Source organism: Equus asinus, chromosome 10 (assembly GCF_041296235.1).
Source record: "Equus asinus isolate D_3611 breed Donkey chromosome 10, EquAss-T2T_v2, whole genome shotgun sequence".
Taxonomy (NCBI): Eukaryota; Metazoa; Chordata; class Mammalia; order Perissodactyla; family Equidae; genus Equus; species Equus asinus.
The window spans coordinates 10,664,779-10,680,232 of NC_091799.1; the positions used below are offsets into that span (position 1 = coordinate 10,664,779).

Genomic DNA, 15,454 nt, shown 5'->3' on the forward strand with positions numbered 1-15,454 from the left:
GGGGGGCCCATGAAGAGGCCGCTCTCAAGTGCCCTGGGCATTCTCTGTGCAGGGCCTAGGGAGTCACCCCTGCCTTCGTGACAGACTGTCTCTGACTGAGGCTCTGGCCCCTGGGTCTGTCCACCTTCGGACCTTTGTGACCCCCAGCTACAGTGGTGATGGGAGGTGTGTTAACGTGTACTCTTTTTTTCTGAAATTAAGTCTTTGGCACTTTCAGCACCACAATTCCTGTTCTCTCTGTAAGATTGGGTGGCAGTTGGCAGTGGGTTTTATTTCTAACAGCTTTATTGAGGTTTAATTCATGGACCGTACAGTTGTGAAATTAATACAGTCATGCGTCCTCAATGACTCGGATACATTCTGAGAGATGCGCCATTAGGCGATTTCGTCGGTGTGTGAACATCACAGAGTGCACTTACACAGCCTAGATGGCAGAGCCCACTGCACACCTAGGCTCTATGGGACTAATCTCATGGGACCACCATCACGTACATGGGCTGAAGTTGACCCAAAAGTTGTTATGTGGCACATGACTGTGTGTAAAGGAAGGTTTGACTAAATTAAACTCGGAAAGGCCTGCACGGGAGCCCTCACCCCGTTGTACATCATCAATTACTCCAAACAGGAAGTACAACCACTTTACTACTGAGGGAAGACTTCTCTTCCACCGGCAACGGCCCAGCCAATCAGAAACACTGCAGTCCAGCCAATCAGAAATGCCGCTGCCTGGCCAATCAGGAATGCCACAGCCTGGCCAATCAGAAATGCTGCAGGCCAGCCAATCAGAAGCGCTGCAGGCCAGCCAATCAGAAATGCCACAGCCCAACCAATCAGAAACGCCGCAGCCCAGCCAATGAAGAGCTGTCCCCACCCTGATCTGTTCCTCTCCTCCAATGGACTTTCCTTTAGAACAGCCCCGCCTTCTCCCCCTTTTCTCTATAAAAGCAGCTCCCTCCCGTGTTCTCTGGGTTTGCCTGTGGTTCATGATAGTATGCGCATCCCGAATGGCAAAGGGCAATTCTTTTGGCTAGTCCCGAATGAACTCATTTTGAGATAAAATAACAGGCGTATTTGCTTTTAAGTTGACCAACGCATGCACTTAGCAGTGCTGCCCTCCAGGGAACTGAGGCCAGCAGGACGTGCCGGAGGCCCTGTTAACCGGGCCCTGTGCTGGACACCGCGGAGGCAGTAGGAGGCTCTAGCTGACCCAGCCACTGCCTGGAGCCTGCAGTGCCAGCTGCTCTTGTGGACGACGCAGGCCAGATGGGGCTGCAGTTGCTGTCAAGATCCCAGTTTTCAGCAGGGCTGCAGGTCAAGGCGACTTCAGTCCTTTACTCCCTCTTTCATTCACAATATTAACTGAGCTCCTTCCCCACAGAAGAGATGCCCTCTCTTCCAGAGAGGCGGCATCTGGGGGAAGATTTTACCTATATTTGTGGCTCATATAATCGCTTTTAAAAAATTGAGGAATAATTTACACACAGCAAACAGTCATGGAATCACCACAACCCATCACCCCAAAGTCTCCACATGCCCCTCTGTCATCAGTCACTTTCCCACTGGGGCCCTGACAACCACGGAGCAGCCTTCTGTCCTATGGATCTGCTATTCTAGAGTGTCTCAGAAAAGGAGTCACAGCCTGTCGCCTTTTCAGATGGACTGCTCTCACTCAGTGTGACGCGTCTGGCATCATCCAGGTTGTGAGAATCAGTGGTTCGTTCCCTGTATCCCTGAGGAGGGTCCCATCATAGGGAGGGATGGCAGTGTGCTCTCCTGCCCGCCCGCTGGAGGGCGGTGGTTGCTGCACTCCCAAGGGACTGTGAATAAAGTCCCATAAACACCTACGGGCAGGCCTCTGGGCTCTTGCTTCTCCTGGGTAATTAGCTGGGCGAGCGGTTGTTGAATCGTCTGGTAAATGAAGGTTCCACTTCCTAGGAAGCTGCCCCACTGGCTCCCAGAGTGTTGCACCATTTTGCTCCCCCCGCCCCGGCAGTGACAATGTTTATTTTAAAAAGCGTCCGCCGTTCTGATAGGTGTGCGGTTGTGTCTCAGATGGTTTCAGTTCGCATCTCATGGCATCGAGCATCTTTTTGTGTGTTTATTTTCCATCTGGATATCTTCTTTGGTGAAATGACTTCAAATCTGCCTTTTTTAAAAAAAATTGTTTGTTTTTCTATTTTGAGTCTTGAGAGTTCTTTATGGGTTCGAGACTTAAGTCCTTTATCAGATGTGCGTCTTATAAATATTTTCCTGGGAAAGATCTCACTGCTCTCTCTCCAGTGACTCTGGGACTGGGTGAGAACTGGCGCCTCCCCAAATGCAGGGGTGGTGGCCAGCAGAAGCTGTGCTCCTCCCCTCCCTCCCTGCTGGGGGCTGAGTGTCTTTCTCTGATCCTGTACTCCCTTCCACTCCCTTCCCTGGGGACCCTCGCCCCTGACCAGAGGCATCTGGGAGGTATGCCCCAAGGCCACACACTCATCCTCAAATAGTGTCTCTGGGTGCTCTGAGTGGACACGAGAGGTCACCTGGAGCACCCTTGCCAGCTCAAGCCCCCACCAGCCCCTGGCGCCTCCCCGGCGACTCTCTTGCCTGCACGGTTATGCAACCAGTGATAAGGCGGCTGCAATGCCATAATCCACCCTAAGAGTCAGATGAGAGCCCGGCTCTCTGGAGCCCTCTGGGAAATGACCCTTGGAGCCGGTGGGGGACACAGGAGTGACTGTGCCAAACAATGGACAAAGCGGGCTTGAGTTTCTGGAGCCAAAGTGCCTTCCGCTCCCCAGCCTGTTCGTGTGGTGAGCCCGGCTGCTGGGCTGGGCTATAAAGCTGGGCCTGCGGGGGCTGTGGCTCAGACGCCAGGGGCTGGAGGACAGGTGTGAGGATGAAGTCCATCCTGCTGGGTTGGGTCCTGGCGCTGCTCTGGGTGTCCGTGGCTCAGGCTGAGGTCCTGGTGCAGCCAGATTTTGATGCCAAAAAGGTACTAGAGGCCTCCATGCTCTGCCGAGGGTTGGGGTGGGGACAGAGCCCCTGCCGGAAACAATAGTGATGAGAGGATAATAGTACCTGCCGCCTTCTGTGGGGCATGCGCCTCTGGCCTGCGAACCCTTTAGATTCCCTATCCAGTTAACCCTGAAACAACCCTGCGTATGGGTAATTACTGACCCATTACAGAGCTGGGGCAACTGAGGCTCACAGTGGCCATGCGGCCTGCCCCACGTGAGTGGTAGAACAGGGCTCAGACCCAAGAGATGGACACTCTGGAGACCCCTGGCTGTGTGGCTTCAGACAAGTCCATTGGCTTTGTGCCCTGGGGTCCCAGGGCAAGGAGGGTCCGGCCTGCTGGTCACTGAGCGGCCTCACAGTTCTCAGGCCTCTGGTACGTGGTCTCCATGGCTTCTGACTGCAAGGTCTTCCTGGGCAAGAAGGACCACTTACTGATGTCCACCAGTACCGTCAAGGCCATCACGGGGGGCAACCTCAGCGTCCACATGGAGTTTCCTCGGTGAGTGCCGCAGGGTGGGCTGGGCCAGGACGGGGCGGGCCGGGCAGCAGTGGAGAGCGAGCACCGGGCTGTGCATCCCCAGGGCTGATCGCTGTAACCAGGTGGACGCCGAGTACCTGAAAGTGGGCTCCGAGGGGCACTTCAGAGTCCCGGGTAGGTCCTGCCCCACCTGCCCTCAGGGGCGCCTGGTGCTGCTTCTCCACAGGGTGACATGGGACTGTCCCTCTAGCCGGAGCCTCCGCATTGCCATCTCCTGCCCCTCCCCTCCATCCCTCCCCTTCCGTCCTTGGCCCGGCAGCAGCGGACATGCGGGTAGGGTCGGGGCCTGGGCCCAGGGCACTTCTCCATGGCTGTCCGGCCGCCTCCCCTGCAGCCCTGGGCTACCTCGACGTGCGCATCGTGGACACGGACTACAGCTCCTTTGCCGTGGTGTACATCTACAAGGAGCTGGAGGGGGCGCTCAGCACCATGGTGCAGCTCTACAGTGAGGCCCCCAGCCGCCCCCATCCCCACTGGACACTGTCCACCCCGCCCCTCCTCTCCCCTCCCTGTCTCCCCTGGTCTCGCCCCTTCAGACCTGCCCTCATCTCCTCTCCTGCCCCACATCCTCACATACTCCCAAGTCTGGGCCTGGCAAGGACCAGGTGGGGGTGGGGGTGGCGGGACCCCACAACGCTTGGGATGGGTGGGGGTTGACTGGAGGGGCCTTGGAGGGTCAGGCACACAGGCTGAAGCTCACCATCCTCTCTGGGTTCCCCGAGGGTGGGGCCCTACCCTTCCTTTCTCCATCCCATTGCCTGAGATCCTAAGCCGGGGCTGAGATCCTATCTTGCTTTAATTTCCTGGGGGCTCAGCAGAGTAAGCCAGGGACTCCCCAGGGTGGAGAGGCCGGAGTGGGGTGAGGCCCGGGGAACGTGGCGCTGGGAGAACAGCCTGGCCACCCCACCCTCCCAGATGCTCCGTGTGAATAAGGAAAGGGCGTCCCTCTGGGCAGCTTCCAGGCCCCACTGGTCCCTCAGCCAGGCAGGCACTTGTGTGCAGTGCACAACCTGCCCGACCTCCAGTGGCCGACCTGCTATCAGCCCTCTAGGAAGTGCAGTGAGGCCCAGAGACCCCATCTCCCCTTCTCCCTCACCTGTATGAGCCACGGGGTTCACAGGGGCCCCTGCTCTGCCCCAGGCCGGACCCAGGAGGCGAGCCCCCAGGCTGTGAAGGCCTTCCAGGACTTCTACCCGACCGTCGGGCTCCCGGATGACATGATGGTTACGCTGCCCAAGTCAGGTACCCAGACTAGCCCTGGCCCATCCCGGCCGAGCCCCGCCCCAAAGCCCCGCCCCTGCCCCCCGAGCCCCGCCTCTCGGAGCCCCGCCCGGTCCTTCCCCCACCGCACCCTGATAAGGGAAAGGGTTTGGGCAACGGAGGAGGGAGAGTCTCGGCCCCGCCCTCCGGGGGCTGGGGGGGGCTGGGGGGGGCGGGGGGGGCAGGCCCGGCCGGCTCGGCCTCTCACGGACCCTCTCCTTCCCACAGATGTGTGCTCCTTGAGGGGCACGGAGGCACCCTGACACCTCGGGAGCCCCACCTTGGCCCTTCCCAGGTGGGGACGGCGTCACTCCTCCCTCCCGCTCTCAGGCCTGCGTGGCTGCCCCTGGCCGCCTTTCCGCCTCCTGCTTTCCCCCCTGAGATCCGCACTGCAGATCGCCCCCTCCCCGCCCGCCTCCTCCCCCCACCGTGTGCTTCAGGCCTCAGCTTACACATCACCTCTTCCAGGAAGCCTCTCCTGATTTCCTAGGGCTGCCATAACAAATCACCACAAACTGGGTAGCTTAAAACAACAGACATTTACGCTCTCCACAGTTCTGGAGGCCAGAGGTCCAGAATCAAGGTGTGGGCAGGGCTGGTCCTTCTGGCGGCTCCAGGGGAGAATCTTTGCTCTTTCAGCTTCTGGTGGTGGCGCAGCCCCTGTGTTCTTTGGCGCGTAGGTGCGTCCCTCTGGCCTCTGCCTCTGTTGTCACATGGCCATCTTCCCTCTGTGTGTCTGTTTCCAAATTTCCCTCTTCTCTGAGGACGAGAGTCCATGGTCATAGGGCCCACCCTGAGTCCAGGGTGATCTCATCTCGAGATCCTTGACCACTTACATCTGCAAAGACCCTATTTCCAGACGAGGTCACAGAGTTCCAGGTGGACTTGAAATCTGGGAGACGCTGTCCAACCCAGTGCAGCAGGTCCCCATAGCGCCTGGCCCACCCCGGGCACTGGGCCCTGCCTTGGAGTTGCCTGGTCCTGTTCTCTCCCTGAGGGTCCTATGGGGTGGGAGCCACCACTTTCTTGTTCACTGCCACCACAGGGTCAGGTCCCCAGGAGCCCTAGGGACACGAATGTAGGTGGGCTCCTGGGGACACCGTCCCCCAAAGCAGACGCCAGGAAACCATCGGGCCCCTCCCCCACGTTCCTTGCAAAGAATTTGGGAGCCTCCATGAAACAATACATAACAGATGCGAGATGACAGCCAGCAGACGGCCCTGCGGCGTCTCTGGGCGGGGGCAGGCGTTGGCCCTGCGGGACCTCTTCACCGCCCTGCAGTGGCTGCTCCCCAGTCCCTCCTGTCATTCTGCCCTCCCGGGCTGTCCCCGCTCTCTGCCCAGTGGTGTGCTGGGGACATTTTAACTTTCCATGGACCTAAATCATGCTGCCCAGCACCCTGCACTGCCTCCCGTCACACGTGTGGTTGCTTCAGAAATGTCACCGGGTGGGAGGAGAGGGGGTGGAGAATGGCACCAAGTCGTTCTCCGGAAGGTTCTCTCCACGGAGAGCGTGAGCCCCTTCTTCCTGCTCTGTGCCTGACTCCCAGGATTTATTAAAAACAAAAAGCAGCTTTTGGGGTAAAGTGCCCCACATGGGCTCCCTCTCGGGTGCTGAGTCTGTGAGCTTGGTCGTGGTTTATTGGCCATTGTGGGGCTTTCTTGCCTCACCAGCCCCCTCACCACCAGCCAGCCACCGAGCGAGGCCCTGGGATGTGTGGCCGGGACCCCGGGACCCCGGGGAAGGGGGCATTGCTGGTGCTGGCCGCCTCTAGCCTGGGGCTTCAGGGGGAGCAGCAGTGGGTGTTTCCACATTCGCAGGTTTTGGTGGCAGAATTAGCTGGTACTGGCCTCGTGGGCCATGTGAGTAGGGGGCAGCCTGCTGCGTGGGGGGCAGCCTGCTGTGTGTGGGAGCAGGTGGGGACCTCCAAGGAATGTCTGCTGAGCAAGTGGGCGGATGGAGTGACCTTGCCTTTCCTGTCTGCGCAGGGCGAGCCCGGCGTCGTCCAGACCCACAACCCTCCCGGCCCCCATGCCTTGGGCCACCCTCTCCTCCTCCCCATCCCCCATGGGTGTCTCCTGGCCTCCGCCTTCCACTCAATAAACAGATTCTGCAGCTGAAGCTCCTCCTGTTTGGATGAGACCCTCTGGGAGGGCACAGTGGGCCCCGTCTTGGCCCTGGACTCCTGGGGAAACTGAGGCGGGGAGGTGGGTGTGGAGGGGACTCTGGCCCTTCGGCTCCTCCTGGCTGCGGGAGCAGGAGGCTCCAGCCAAGCTTGGTACCCGTGGGGGCTGCACCTACAGGCAGCGTCCAGTGCCCACCAGCCTGGCCCCCTGGGTTCTCAGTGCCTGTGGGGAGACTGAGGTGCCCTGTGCACACTGCCCCCGGCCACAGGAGCTGGAGGCAGAGCAGCCCGGGCTGCCGCGTGGGTTTTGTTGGAGTTTTTCCTCCTACCCTGGATGTGACCTTGACCTTGGGCACATCACGTAGAGGCCTGGACGTGGGTCACAGTCATGGCCGGTGCATTCTGAGCCCTCGCCTGCTGTCCGGGCCTGACAGCTCCCGTGATGGACCCCAGAACGCACTCAGAGAGCCTGTTGTGCTCCTTGTTTCGCGGATCAGGAAACTGAGGCACAGAGAGGTTGACGACTTGCCCAGCAAGGGGCCAGGCTGGGGTTCAGGCTCAGTGGTTAGGCTGCAGGGCCTGGACTCTGTGCTGACCCTCGATGAGATGTTGGGGGCAGGGGAGGCCTCCCTGGGGGCCTGCTGCCCCTCTCGTCTCTGAGCTGCGCCCGGTGGTGCTCCCGCTGGGTGGACCCAGGCTACGTCCGGCACACACACTTCAAAGGGCCAGGCGTGGGGGCGCAGGAAGGCACTGGAGGTCCCGCTTCATTGCTCATGGGTGCCCTGCAGCCCTCGCAGGGCCGGAGCCGGAAGCCCCCAGCCCTGAGGGGCATCTATCCTTGTCCTCCTGGGTCAGCCAGACTCAGTGAGTGTCCCCCACGCTTCCTGTTCTCCCTCTCCAAGCCTGTCCCTGGGGGGCCCTGCTTCATCAGCCTGGGGCCGGGCTCAGCCAGTCCTCAGCCTTCTCGGGGTCCCCTGCTGCACCTGCTCTTTGGAAGGTGCCCCCTGGTCCCAAGAGTGCCAGCCAGCTCAAGGCCACCCTGTCCCAGCTTGGCCCCCACACCTGCCTGACTCCCCCTGCCCATCTGCCTGACCCCAACCTTCCAGCATTTGTCAGAGGGCAGTGCCCCATCGAGGATCCAGGGTGGCCGGTGCTGCTGGTGAGCAGGACTCCCCTTTAGCTGACCTTGTCCGGAGCCAGGCCAGGGTGGGCTTTCTCAGCCTGAAGGCAGGAAGTCTGCCCCCTGCCTGCCAAGGACCAGGGATGCTGATCTGGGCAGGAGTTGCTCTGGGCACCCTGAAACCCCTCTTGGCCACGTGATGCTCATCCTTCTGCTTCGTCATCATTACAGATAGGGAAACTGAGGCAGGGAAGCTCGCTCTGGGTCACAGGGCTGGAGGGGTCCAGGACTGGTGCCCAGGAAGCCTGACTCCGTCTTTACCTTGGCATGCTCCTTGTGTATCCCTGGTCTGGGGTAAAATGCGTTGTTGGTGGTGGGGGTCCGGGGCAGGATGGGGAAGCGGTGGACCTGGGTTTAAACCCTGGCTGTGAGCTCCCAACTGCAGAGCTGAGTGGGACAGGGCCTCACTGAGGCCGGCCTTCTGGGCTGTGGGTCCCACCCGCTGGGCACCATGGGGCCTGAATGCATCAAGTGTAGGATGCTCCGCACGAGGCCTGGCCAGGGTGGGGCTGGTTGTTACCATGGTGGGAGGGGACACAGGCCACAGGAGAAGATAGGACAGCTGGGGCTCCCTGACGCCTGCTCGACACCCATCTCCGTCTCCCAGGCGGCCCCTCTCACCAGGCCTCAGTGCCTTTGCCCACTGGTCCCTCTGCAGGGAACATCCTCTCCCATCCAAGCTTCGCCTCCTCCATGGAGACCTCCCCAGGGAGAGGAAGCCCCTCATCCATCTCCCCCACCCGGAGGTAGGACGCCCACCTGGCTCTGTGCAGCCCAGCCGGCTGTCCTGGGCCCTCAGAGTGTTTGCTTACAAAATGGATCAGAAAGAGCCCGAAAACCACTGTGTGCCCATGAGGAGGTGTCCACGGGGTGTATGCAGGATGCTCTGAGCCAGTGGGGGCCTGGGCTTGGCATACCCACCCCGTCAGCCCCTACGGGAGTGGCGATGTGGTCCTGTGCTGCCCTGGTGGCCATGGGGGCCTCCTCCTGCTCTCAGGCCCCCAGATGGGCCCCGCTGCAGTGTCCACCTTTATCCCCAGGCCAGGAAGTTGGCGGCACCAGCTGCTCGAGTCCAGGCCAACCCCACTCCTGTGGCTGTGGGTCTCTTGGGGCCTGGACGGCCCTTCTGCACAACCGAGCTCCTCTGAGTGGTCGGGCGGCCAAGTTTGCGTGACGACATTCTCAGGTGATTGCACAACACCTGGCTCTCCTTCCCGATATAAGCCCGGGAGCCGCGGAGCAGAGAGCTCAGACCCACAATGGAGGCCGGGCTGCTGAGCGCTGTGCTGGGCGTCGTCATGGTGCAGACGGCCGGGCAGATCCTGGACCTGCAGAAGGTGGCTCTTCCTCCTTGGCTTGGGGAGGCTGGGCAGGGAGGGGCCTGAGTGTCCAGCTGCTCCAGTCCCCCAGCCCTCCAACCCCAGCCGATGCCGGAGCAGCCACCTTGGGGGCCCCAGGACCCCTCAGGTCGGCCCCCACAGGGCTCGGCCTCGCCTGGTCTCTCCTCTCCTGGAGAGTGAGTGTGAGGGCGAGCACCCAGGGATGCGCAGGAGCAGAGCCCTCCCCGAGGGTCCCCTGTCGGCAGGCCCGTGTCCTCATCTAGGCCTGCTTGTCCTCCGGGGTCTCCCAGGGTCCGTGGCCTGGTGTGGCCGCCTCCTGTGGCCGGGTGGGCGGGTCCCTCCGCACACTGTGGGCACCAGAGAGCCCTTCTCGGTGGAGAGTCAGGCTGGGCCTTCGGTTCCCATCCAGATGCTGCTTTGTCTGAGTTGCGTCTTCGCAGGGTCTCTGTTGGCTGCTGGGCCAAGAGCACATCAGTGGACTCAGAGATGACAGACACTGGGGACATGGATTCTTTTCTCTTGCAAAAATGATGGGTCTCCAAAAGTTTCAGATGGAAGTCCTGGGCTGTGGGTGGATTTCTGAAGGCAGGAGCCCGCTGCCCTGGCGTGGTCCAGCAGGGCTGCGCCGCTGCCAGGGGGGACAGGGCTGCTGGCCGCTGATGCCCCCACCTTCCACATTCGCCTGGTGCTCTCCAGCCCCGCTCTCTTGGATTCCAACCACCACTGCTCCCTGGAGTCTTGTCCCCAAGGACAGGGAGCAGCAGATACCAGTCCTCCGAGAGACCGGCTGTGCTGTGGCTGCAGACACCCCTGGATGGGCTGGGGCTCATCCTGTCAGGCATCACTGTTCGATGCCCTGAAGGGATCCCTCAGAAGGACAGTGCTTTGCTGCTTTGCTATCAAACCATGCCGCCGTCCGCTGACCTTTCAGAACATGCCAGCTCCCTGCCCTGGGGGTCCTGGGGGTCTACCTCCTGGAGCCCAGGGACAGGGTCTCCATCTGGCTGCCCGAAACGGGCTTGGCTCTGGCTCCTCTCTCTAGATTGCAGGATTCTGGCGGGAAGTCGGTGTGGCTTCCGACCAGAACCTGGCACTGAAGACCCCGAAGAAGCTGGAGGCCTTGTTCCTGAACTTGAACGGGGAAGAGCTGACCGTGAAGGCTGCATATAACAAGTAAGGGCCCTAGGGAGTCCCGAGACCTCGCATGGGAACAGGCACGTGTGGCGAGGTGCTGGGGGCACCTGTATCGACCGCAGCTGTGGGATCTGGACGGTGCTGTCACTGTGGTGACCCAGCCCTCCCAGGACCTTGACCCCCAGGCCCTAGAGCTGCCGGATGCAGGTCTTCTCCCAAATATAAGCATAGTTTTGACGAAGCTCATCAATTTATAAGTAAGGAAAATGGGCTTAGGGGCAGGTGGCTCTCTGGAGGTCACAGGGCCCATGGGGGGAGAGACTGGCACAGCCCCCGCCCTGCACCCCTGCCCTTGTGGCCTGCCTCGGGCTCTCCTGGGGATGGACACACTGCTGGAGCCCTTCCTGAAGACACACTTCCCACCCCTCACCCGTGGGACTGTGCCTGGCATTCTCCTAATGACTGCTTTGCTGCCTTTCAGCTCAGGAAATTGTGAGACAGAAAAAATAGTGGGCTTAGAAATCGATGTTTCAGGGAAATTCATTTTTCCTGGTAAGAACCGTTGCCCCGTTGCTGCAGTTACGCCCCCACCCTGCACATCTGGCCCTGCTCTTCCCTGCGCTCCCCTGCATGCCCCAGACTCCCCCATCTTCTCACCAACAGGCTAGGGCAGCCTTCAAGGGCCGCTCTGCCCCCCGCCTCGGCATTAGTGGAGGGGCCAGGCCCTGGGCAGGGAGAGGATGGAGGCAGACCCTGCAGACCCCACCTCCGAGGTCCACCAACCCTGCGGGGTGCCGGTCTGCACATGGTCGTTGCCCACCTGCTCGATGCCCAGGCCACAGGGAGATCCACGTGGTAGACACGGACTACGAGCAGTACGCGATCCTGAGGGTGTCCCTCGTCTGGCGGGACAAGGACTTCCATGTGCTCAAGTACTTCAGTAAGCTCGTCCTGGGTGGTGGGACTGTGTCTTGCCGTGGCCCTCGGGGGACCACCCGGCCCAGCCCCTGACCACCCCCCGACCCCCCAGCTCGGAGCCTCGAGGATGAGTATGAACCAGGCTTCTGGAGGTTCCGGGAGATGACAGCGGACATAGGGCTTTACCTGGTGGCCCGGCATGGTGAGCTGCAGGCCTTCGGGGTGGGCGCTGGGCGGGGTGGCGGGTGGGCTCCAGGCGCCCGCCTGCGGCAACTCACGCTGCCCCTGTCCCTCAGGGAGGTGTGCCAAACTCCTGAAGGAGGTGAGCCTTCGCCCCGGTCTGCACTGAGCCCCCCGGCTGAGCCCCTGGTCTGACGGAGCCCAGCTCACTTTGGACCCTGGGCCTCCAGGCTGGTGACACCAGGCTGTGGGGTGGGGACCCTGGAGGCTGGGCCCTGGTCCCACCTTTCCATCCAGGAGGGCGTGTGGGGCTGGCTCATGTCCCCCTCAGGTAGGGCACAGGCCCTGTGGGCACTGTCTCGGGTTCCCCACGTCCCATCCTGTTAACCTGTCACCTGTATGACCCACTGGGTCACAACACAGTCCCGAGAGGTTGGGACTCTTACCCTGCTTTGCAAGTAGAGAGACTGAGGCCCAGGCAGCCATGTGCTTTGCTCAAAGTCACACAGCTAGGACCCCATTCCCCACTGTGGCCTAACGCTGCCCTGCAGGCGCTTCGGAGGTGGCCGGCGCCCTGAGCCCTGCCTTCCTTGTTGCAGGAGCTGATCTAGAGGAGCCCCTGCCCCAGGCCCAGATGCTGGAGACCCCGCACCCGCCTGTCCCATCTGCCCTGCCCGGGGCCACCTGCACCCGCTCCAGTAAACCCACTGCTGGACCTGCTGCCCGAGCGTCTTTCCTGGGAGGCCAGGGGTGACAGGTGGGGGTGGTGGGGTCAACAAAGTGAGACGAGGAACGTCAGCGCTGAATCCACGTCCCGGATACTGCCCCACAGACCCCTCCCCAGTCCACAGCCGGAGGGGTCCCTCCATCATCCGGGGCATCCCTGTGCTCTCTCGGGCGGCCCAATAAACCCCACTGCCAAACTCGTAGCCTTGCGTGTCTTTCCCGGCAGGCGGGGCCGAGAAGTGACAGGTAGGGGTGGGAGGGCTGTTTTCTGTGACTGCCCTAAAAATGACAGCAAAACCGACTCTGTTGGTCTGCGTTTACTGTGACCATCGCTGGCAAATGTGGACCGTGTCAGATCCCACTCCTGGCTGGACCTCTGCCCGAGGAGGGCTGAGTCGGGAGGTCACTGCAGGCCAGGCTGACACCCTCTCTGTTCCCTGATCCCTTCCCTGTGGGGTCTGGGGACCATGTGGCTCAGACGCAGGACAACAGCCCCCTGTCATCTCCCTCCCTCCTGCCCCGAGTGTCTCACCCAGCCCTGCCCTGCTCAGAGCCCGCAGGCCAGGCTGCCCCCTGTGGCCGGCCCCAGGGTCATCCTCACAGCTACAGTCTCTGTCCTGCTCCCCAAGAGCCAGTGGCCAGGCCAGGTCCCCTTGAGCAAAGCTCCTGGTTTCGATCTCTCAGAGAGGTGACCACACCCCACTCCTGCCTACATTCTCCTATGACTCCCTATGGCCCCAAACTGAGATCCCATGGGCATTGTGTCCAAGGCCCTCGGGTCATGGCTGCCCTTCCGGCCCCGTGCTGGCTCCCTCCTCCCGCCCTGCACAGTCAGCCCAGCCTTACTCAGTGTCTGGGTCCTCATCATGCACTCTCTCACCACACGACCTGCACTAGACTGTCTGATCGCCCCATTTTCTTTCCTCAGCTGGGGTTGGGACTGCGGGCGGGAAGGCTGGTCTGGGTCAGGGCAGAGGGCGTGGGGCGGGTTTCAGCCTCGAGGTTCTGAGCACAGTGCCCCGCCCACCGCCCCCATCTGCAGGGCAGGACGGCCTGAGGTCTACGGAGAGCGGCTGCCTTGTGGTTGAGGTCAAACAATGCTGGGGGGCTGTGGGGGACAGCCCAGCCAGAGTGGAGAGACCCCGTTGACCCTTGGGCATCCAGCAGCCGCCAGAAAGGCCTGCTGGGAGTGAGGACTGCCCCTGAGGGTGGGGTCTGCCTGCGGCTGGCTTTAACAAACCTTGAAAAGTCCCGAAAGACCCACAGGAGAGACGTTCGGAAGCTGAATTCTGACAAATTAGAGGGGCTTGGGAGACAAGTGGGATTTTCCGCAGATTTGTGTGGCCAAAGCTTGCAGCTCGTGCAGAGTGAGCTGCCCGCAACTTGGCTTCCTGACGGAAAGCTGTCTCGGTCTGCACAGCTGCGCGGCAGAGCTGCACGGTGCTGAAGCCACAGGCTTTACTTTCTCCTGCTTTGGAGGTCGGAAGTCCGAGATCAGGGTGCTGACAGAGCTGGTTCCGTGAGGACCCTCTTCTTGGCTTGCAGACAGGCGGCTTCCTGCTGTGCGCTCACGTGGCTTCTTCTCTGTGCACATGGGGATCTCTGTGTCTCTCCCTCTTCTGATAAAGGCACCAGTCCTACTGGGTTAGGGTCCCACCCTTGTGACCTCACTTAACCTTGTTACCTCCTCGAAGGCCGTACCTCCAAATACACATGGGGGGTTGGGGCTTCAACAAGGGAATTCAGGGGGACACAATTCAACAAAAGTCAACAGCATTCGGAGGTGACATCAGGATGTGGGGCTTCTACAGTGTCAGAAACACACTGGTTACTATACCTGCAAAGAGACAGAAAAATATGACCTGTGGTTTAAAAAAAGGAGTTAATAAAAGTGATCCTGAAGATGCAGAGTCGTCTTAGGGGACAAAGGTCTGAAGGAGCCGTGATACATATGTTAACAGGACAAAGGGAAACGGGTGCTAAGTTTTCATCAAACATGACAGAATTGAATAATTAGCTAATGAACAAAGAATGAGGGAACAGGTAGGAACATCAGATAGGGAAATTCAGCAGAGAAATGGAAACTAGAAAAGAAAACCAAATGGAAATTCCAGAACTGAAAAGTACCGGCAGTGAAACAGCAGCTCCACTGGACGGACATGATAGCAGATTAGAGCTGGACCAACCAACAGAAATGATCTGGTCCAGGAACAGAGCAGGGAATGACGTCAGTGCCTCAGAGGCCCACAGGGCTGGGTCGGTGTGCAAACTCATCCTGGAAAGAGGGGAGACCGAGAACCATGCAGAAAAAATAGTTGAAGAAATGGTGGCCCAAACGTCACCAAACATCATCGTAGAGACTCTAGAAGTTCAGGGAAACCCAAGCAAGATAAGGAGAAAAATCCCCAAACCACTCCTGGGGACATCAGGTCCATGTACCGCAAACCGAGGGTTTGGAGAAAATTTTCACAGAGTCATAGAGAAAAGACTCGTGTCAATGGGGACATTTCGGTGGTGACTTCTCATGACGAGTGATGGAGGTGCATCTCTAAAAAACCCTCAGAGTTCTAGGAGTGAAGATGTTTATAGGTAAACCAGAGTGGAGAGAGTTGGTCCCTTGCACGTGCAGGACAGTAAATAAACGCTAACATGTTCTTCAGGCCGAGGGAAGTTACAGCTGATGCCACTCAGGTGTGCAGGAAACAGAGAACGCGCGGGGAACGGGGAGCGCTCAGGACGCTGGCTGGTGAGCATCCTCCTAGGAGGTTTCCCGTTCCCTCCATTTACTTATTCATCTGTCTCAGTGTGGACTCGGGAATTCCTGTTTCCTCCCATGAGTTAGAATCTGTTACGGCTGCTTATCTCAATGCTCAAATCCACCGCATTTGTCCGGTGGAAGCTCCTTCAAGATGGCTGCTGAGTCTTTTTGACACATTTGTCTGATTCCTTGGACATGTTTTTACTTTCTGGCACAAGAAACATTCCAAGTTCCTCTCATGTTTTCTGTGATTCAGCCTTAAAATAATTTCTCCAAGAAACCCCAGTTCCTT

At 59.9% G+C, this 15,454-nt stretch overlaps 2 protein-coding genes across 7 annotated transcripts in view; both read left to right on the plus strand.

Annotated features, from left to right (window-relative positions):
• The window catches only part of LCN15 (lipocalin 15), a 44,806-nt gene extending 37,827 nt beyond the window's left edge, over positions 1-6,979 (plus strand). For 2 of the 6 annotated variants that reach the window (XM_070518331.1, XM_070518332.1), the window contains exons 2-6: positions 3,363-3,502; positions 3,585-3,655; positions 3,876-3,986; positions 4,682-4,783; positions 5,030-6,977. In XM_070518331.1, the coding sequence (XP_070374432.1) occupies positions 3,390-3,502; positions 3,585-3,655; positions 3,876-3,986; positions 4,682-4,783; positions 5,030-5,064 (432 nt within the window). In that variant the 5' untranslated portion in view covers positions 3,363-3,389 and the 3' untranslated portion in view covers positions 5,065-6,977. Of the gene's footprint in view, positions 1-2,469; positions 2,978-3,362; positions 3,503-3,584; positions 3,656-3,875; positions 3,987-4,681; positions 4,784-5,029 lie in introns of those variants that run through there. The other 4 variants (XM_044778339.2, XM_044778341.2, XM_070518329.1 and 1 more) reach the window with 4 other exon arrangements.
• Positions 6,980-9,365: 2,386 nt separating this feature from the next.
• Positions 9,366-12,571, plus strand: LCN8 (lipocalin 8). The gene is made up of 6 exons (XM_070519932.1): positions 9,366-9,443; positions 10,489-10,619; positions 11,062-11,132; positions 11,416-11,520; positions 11,611-11,700; positions 11,795-12,571. Exons 1-6 carry the CDS (start codon positions 9,366-9,368, stop codon positions 11,845-11,847), a joined length of 528 nt encoding a protein of 175 aa, XP_070376033.1. The 3' UTR covers positions 11,848-12,571.
• Positions 12,572-15,454: the final 2,883 nt, after the last annotated feature.

Excerpts from the sequence above, each read along its gene's own strand:
- LCN8 (XM_070519932.1), top strand. The coding sequence starts at position 9,366 with ATGGAGGCCGGGCTGCTGAGCGCTGTGCTGGGCGTCGTCATGGTGCAG. Across the intron at positions 9,444-10,488 it reads AGATCCTGGACCTGCAGAAG|ATTGCAGGATTCTGGCGGGA; the intron begins GTGGCTCTTCCT and ends TCCTCTCTCTAG. Across the intron at positions 11,133-11,415 it reads AGGGAAATTCATTTTTCCTG|GCCACAGGGAGATCCACGTG; the intron begins GTAAGAACCGTT and ends CTCGATGCCCAG.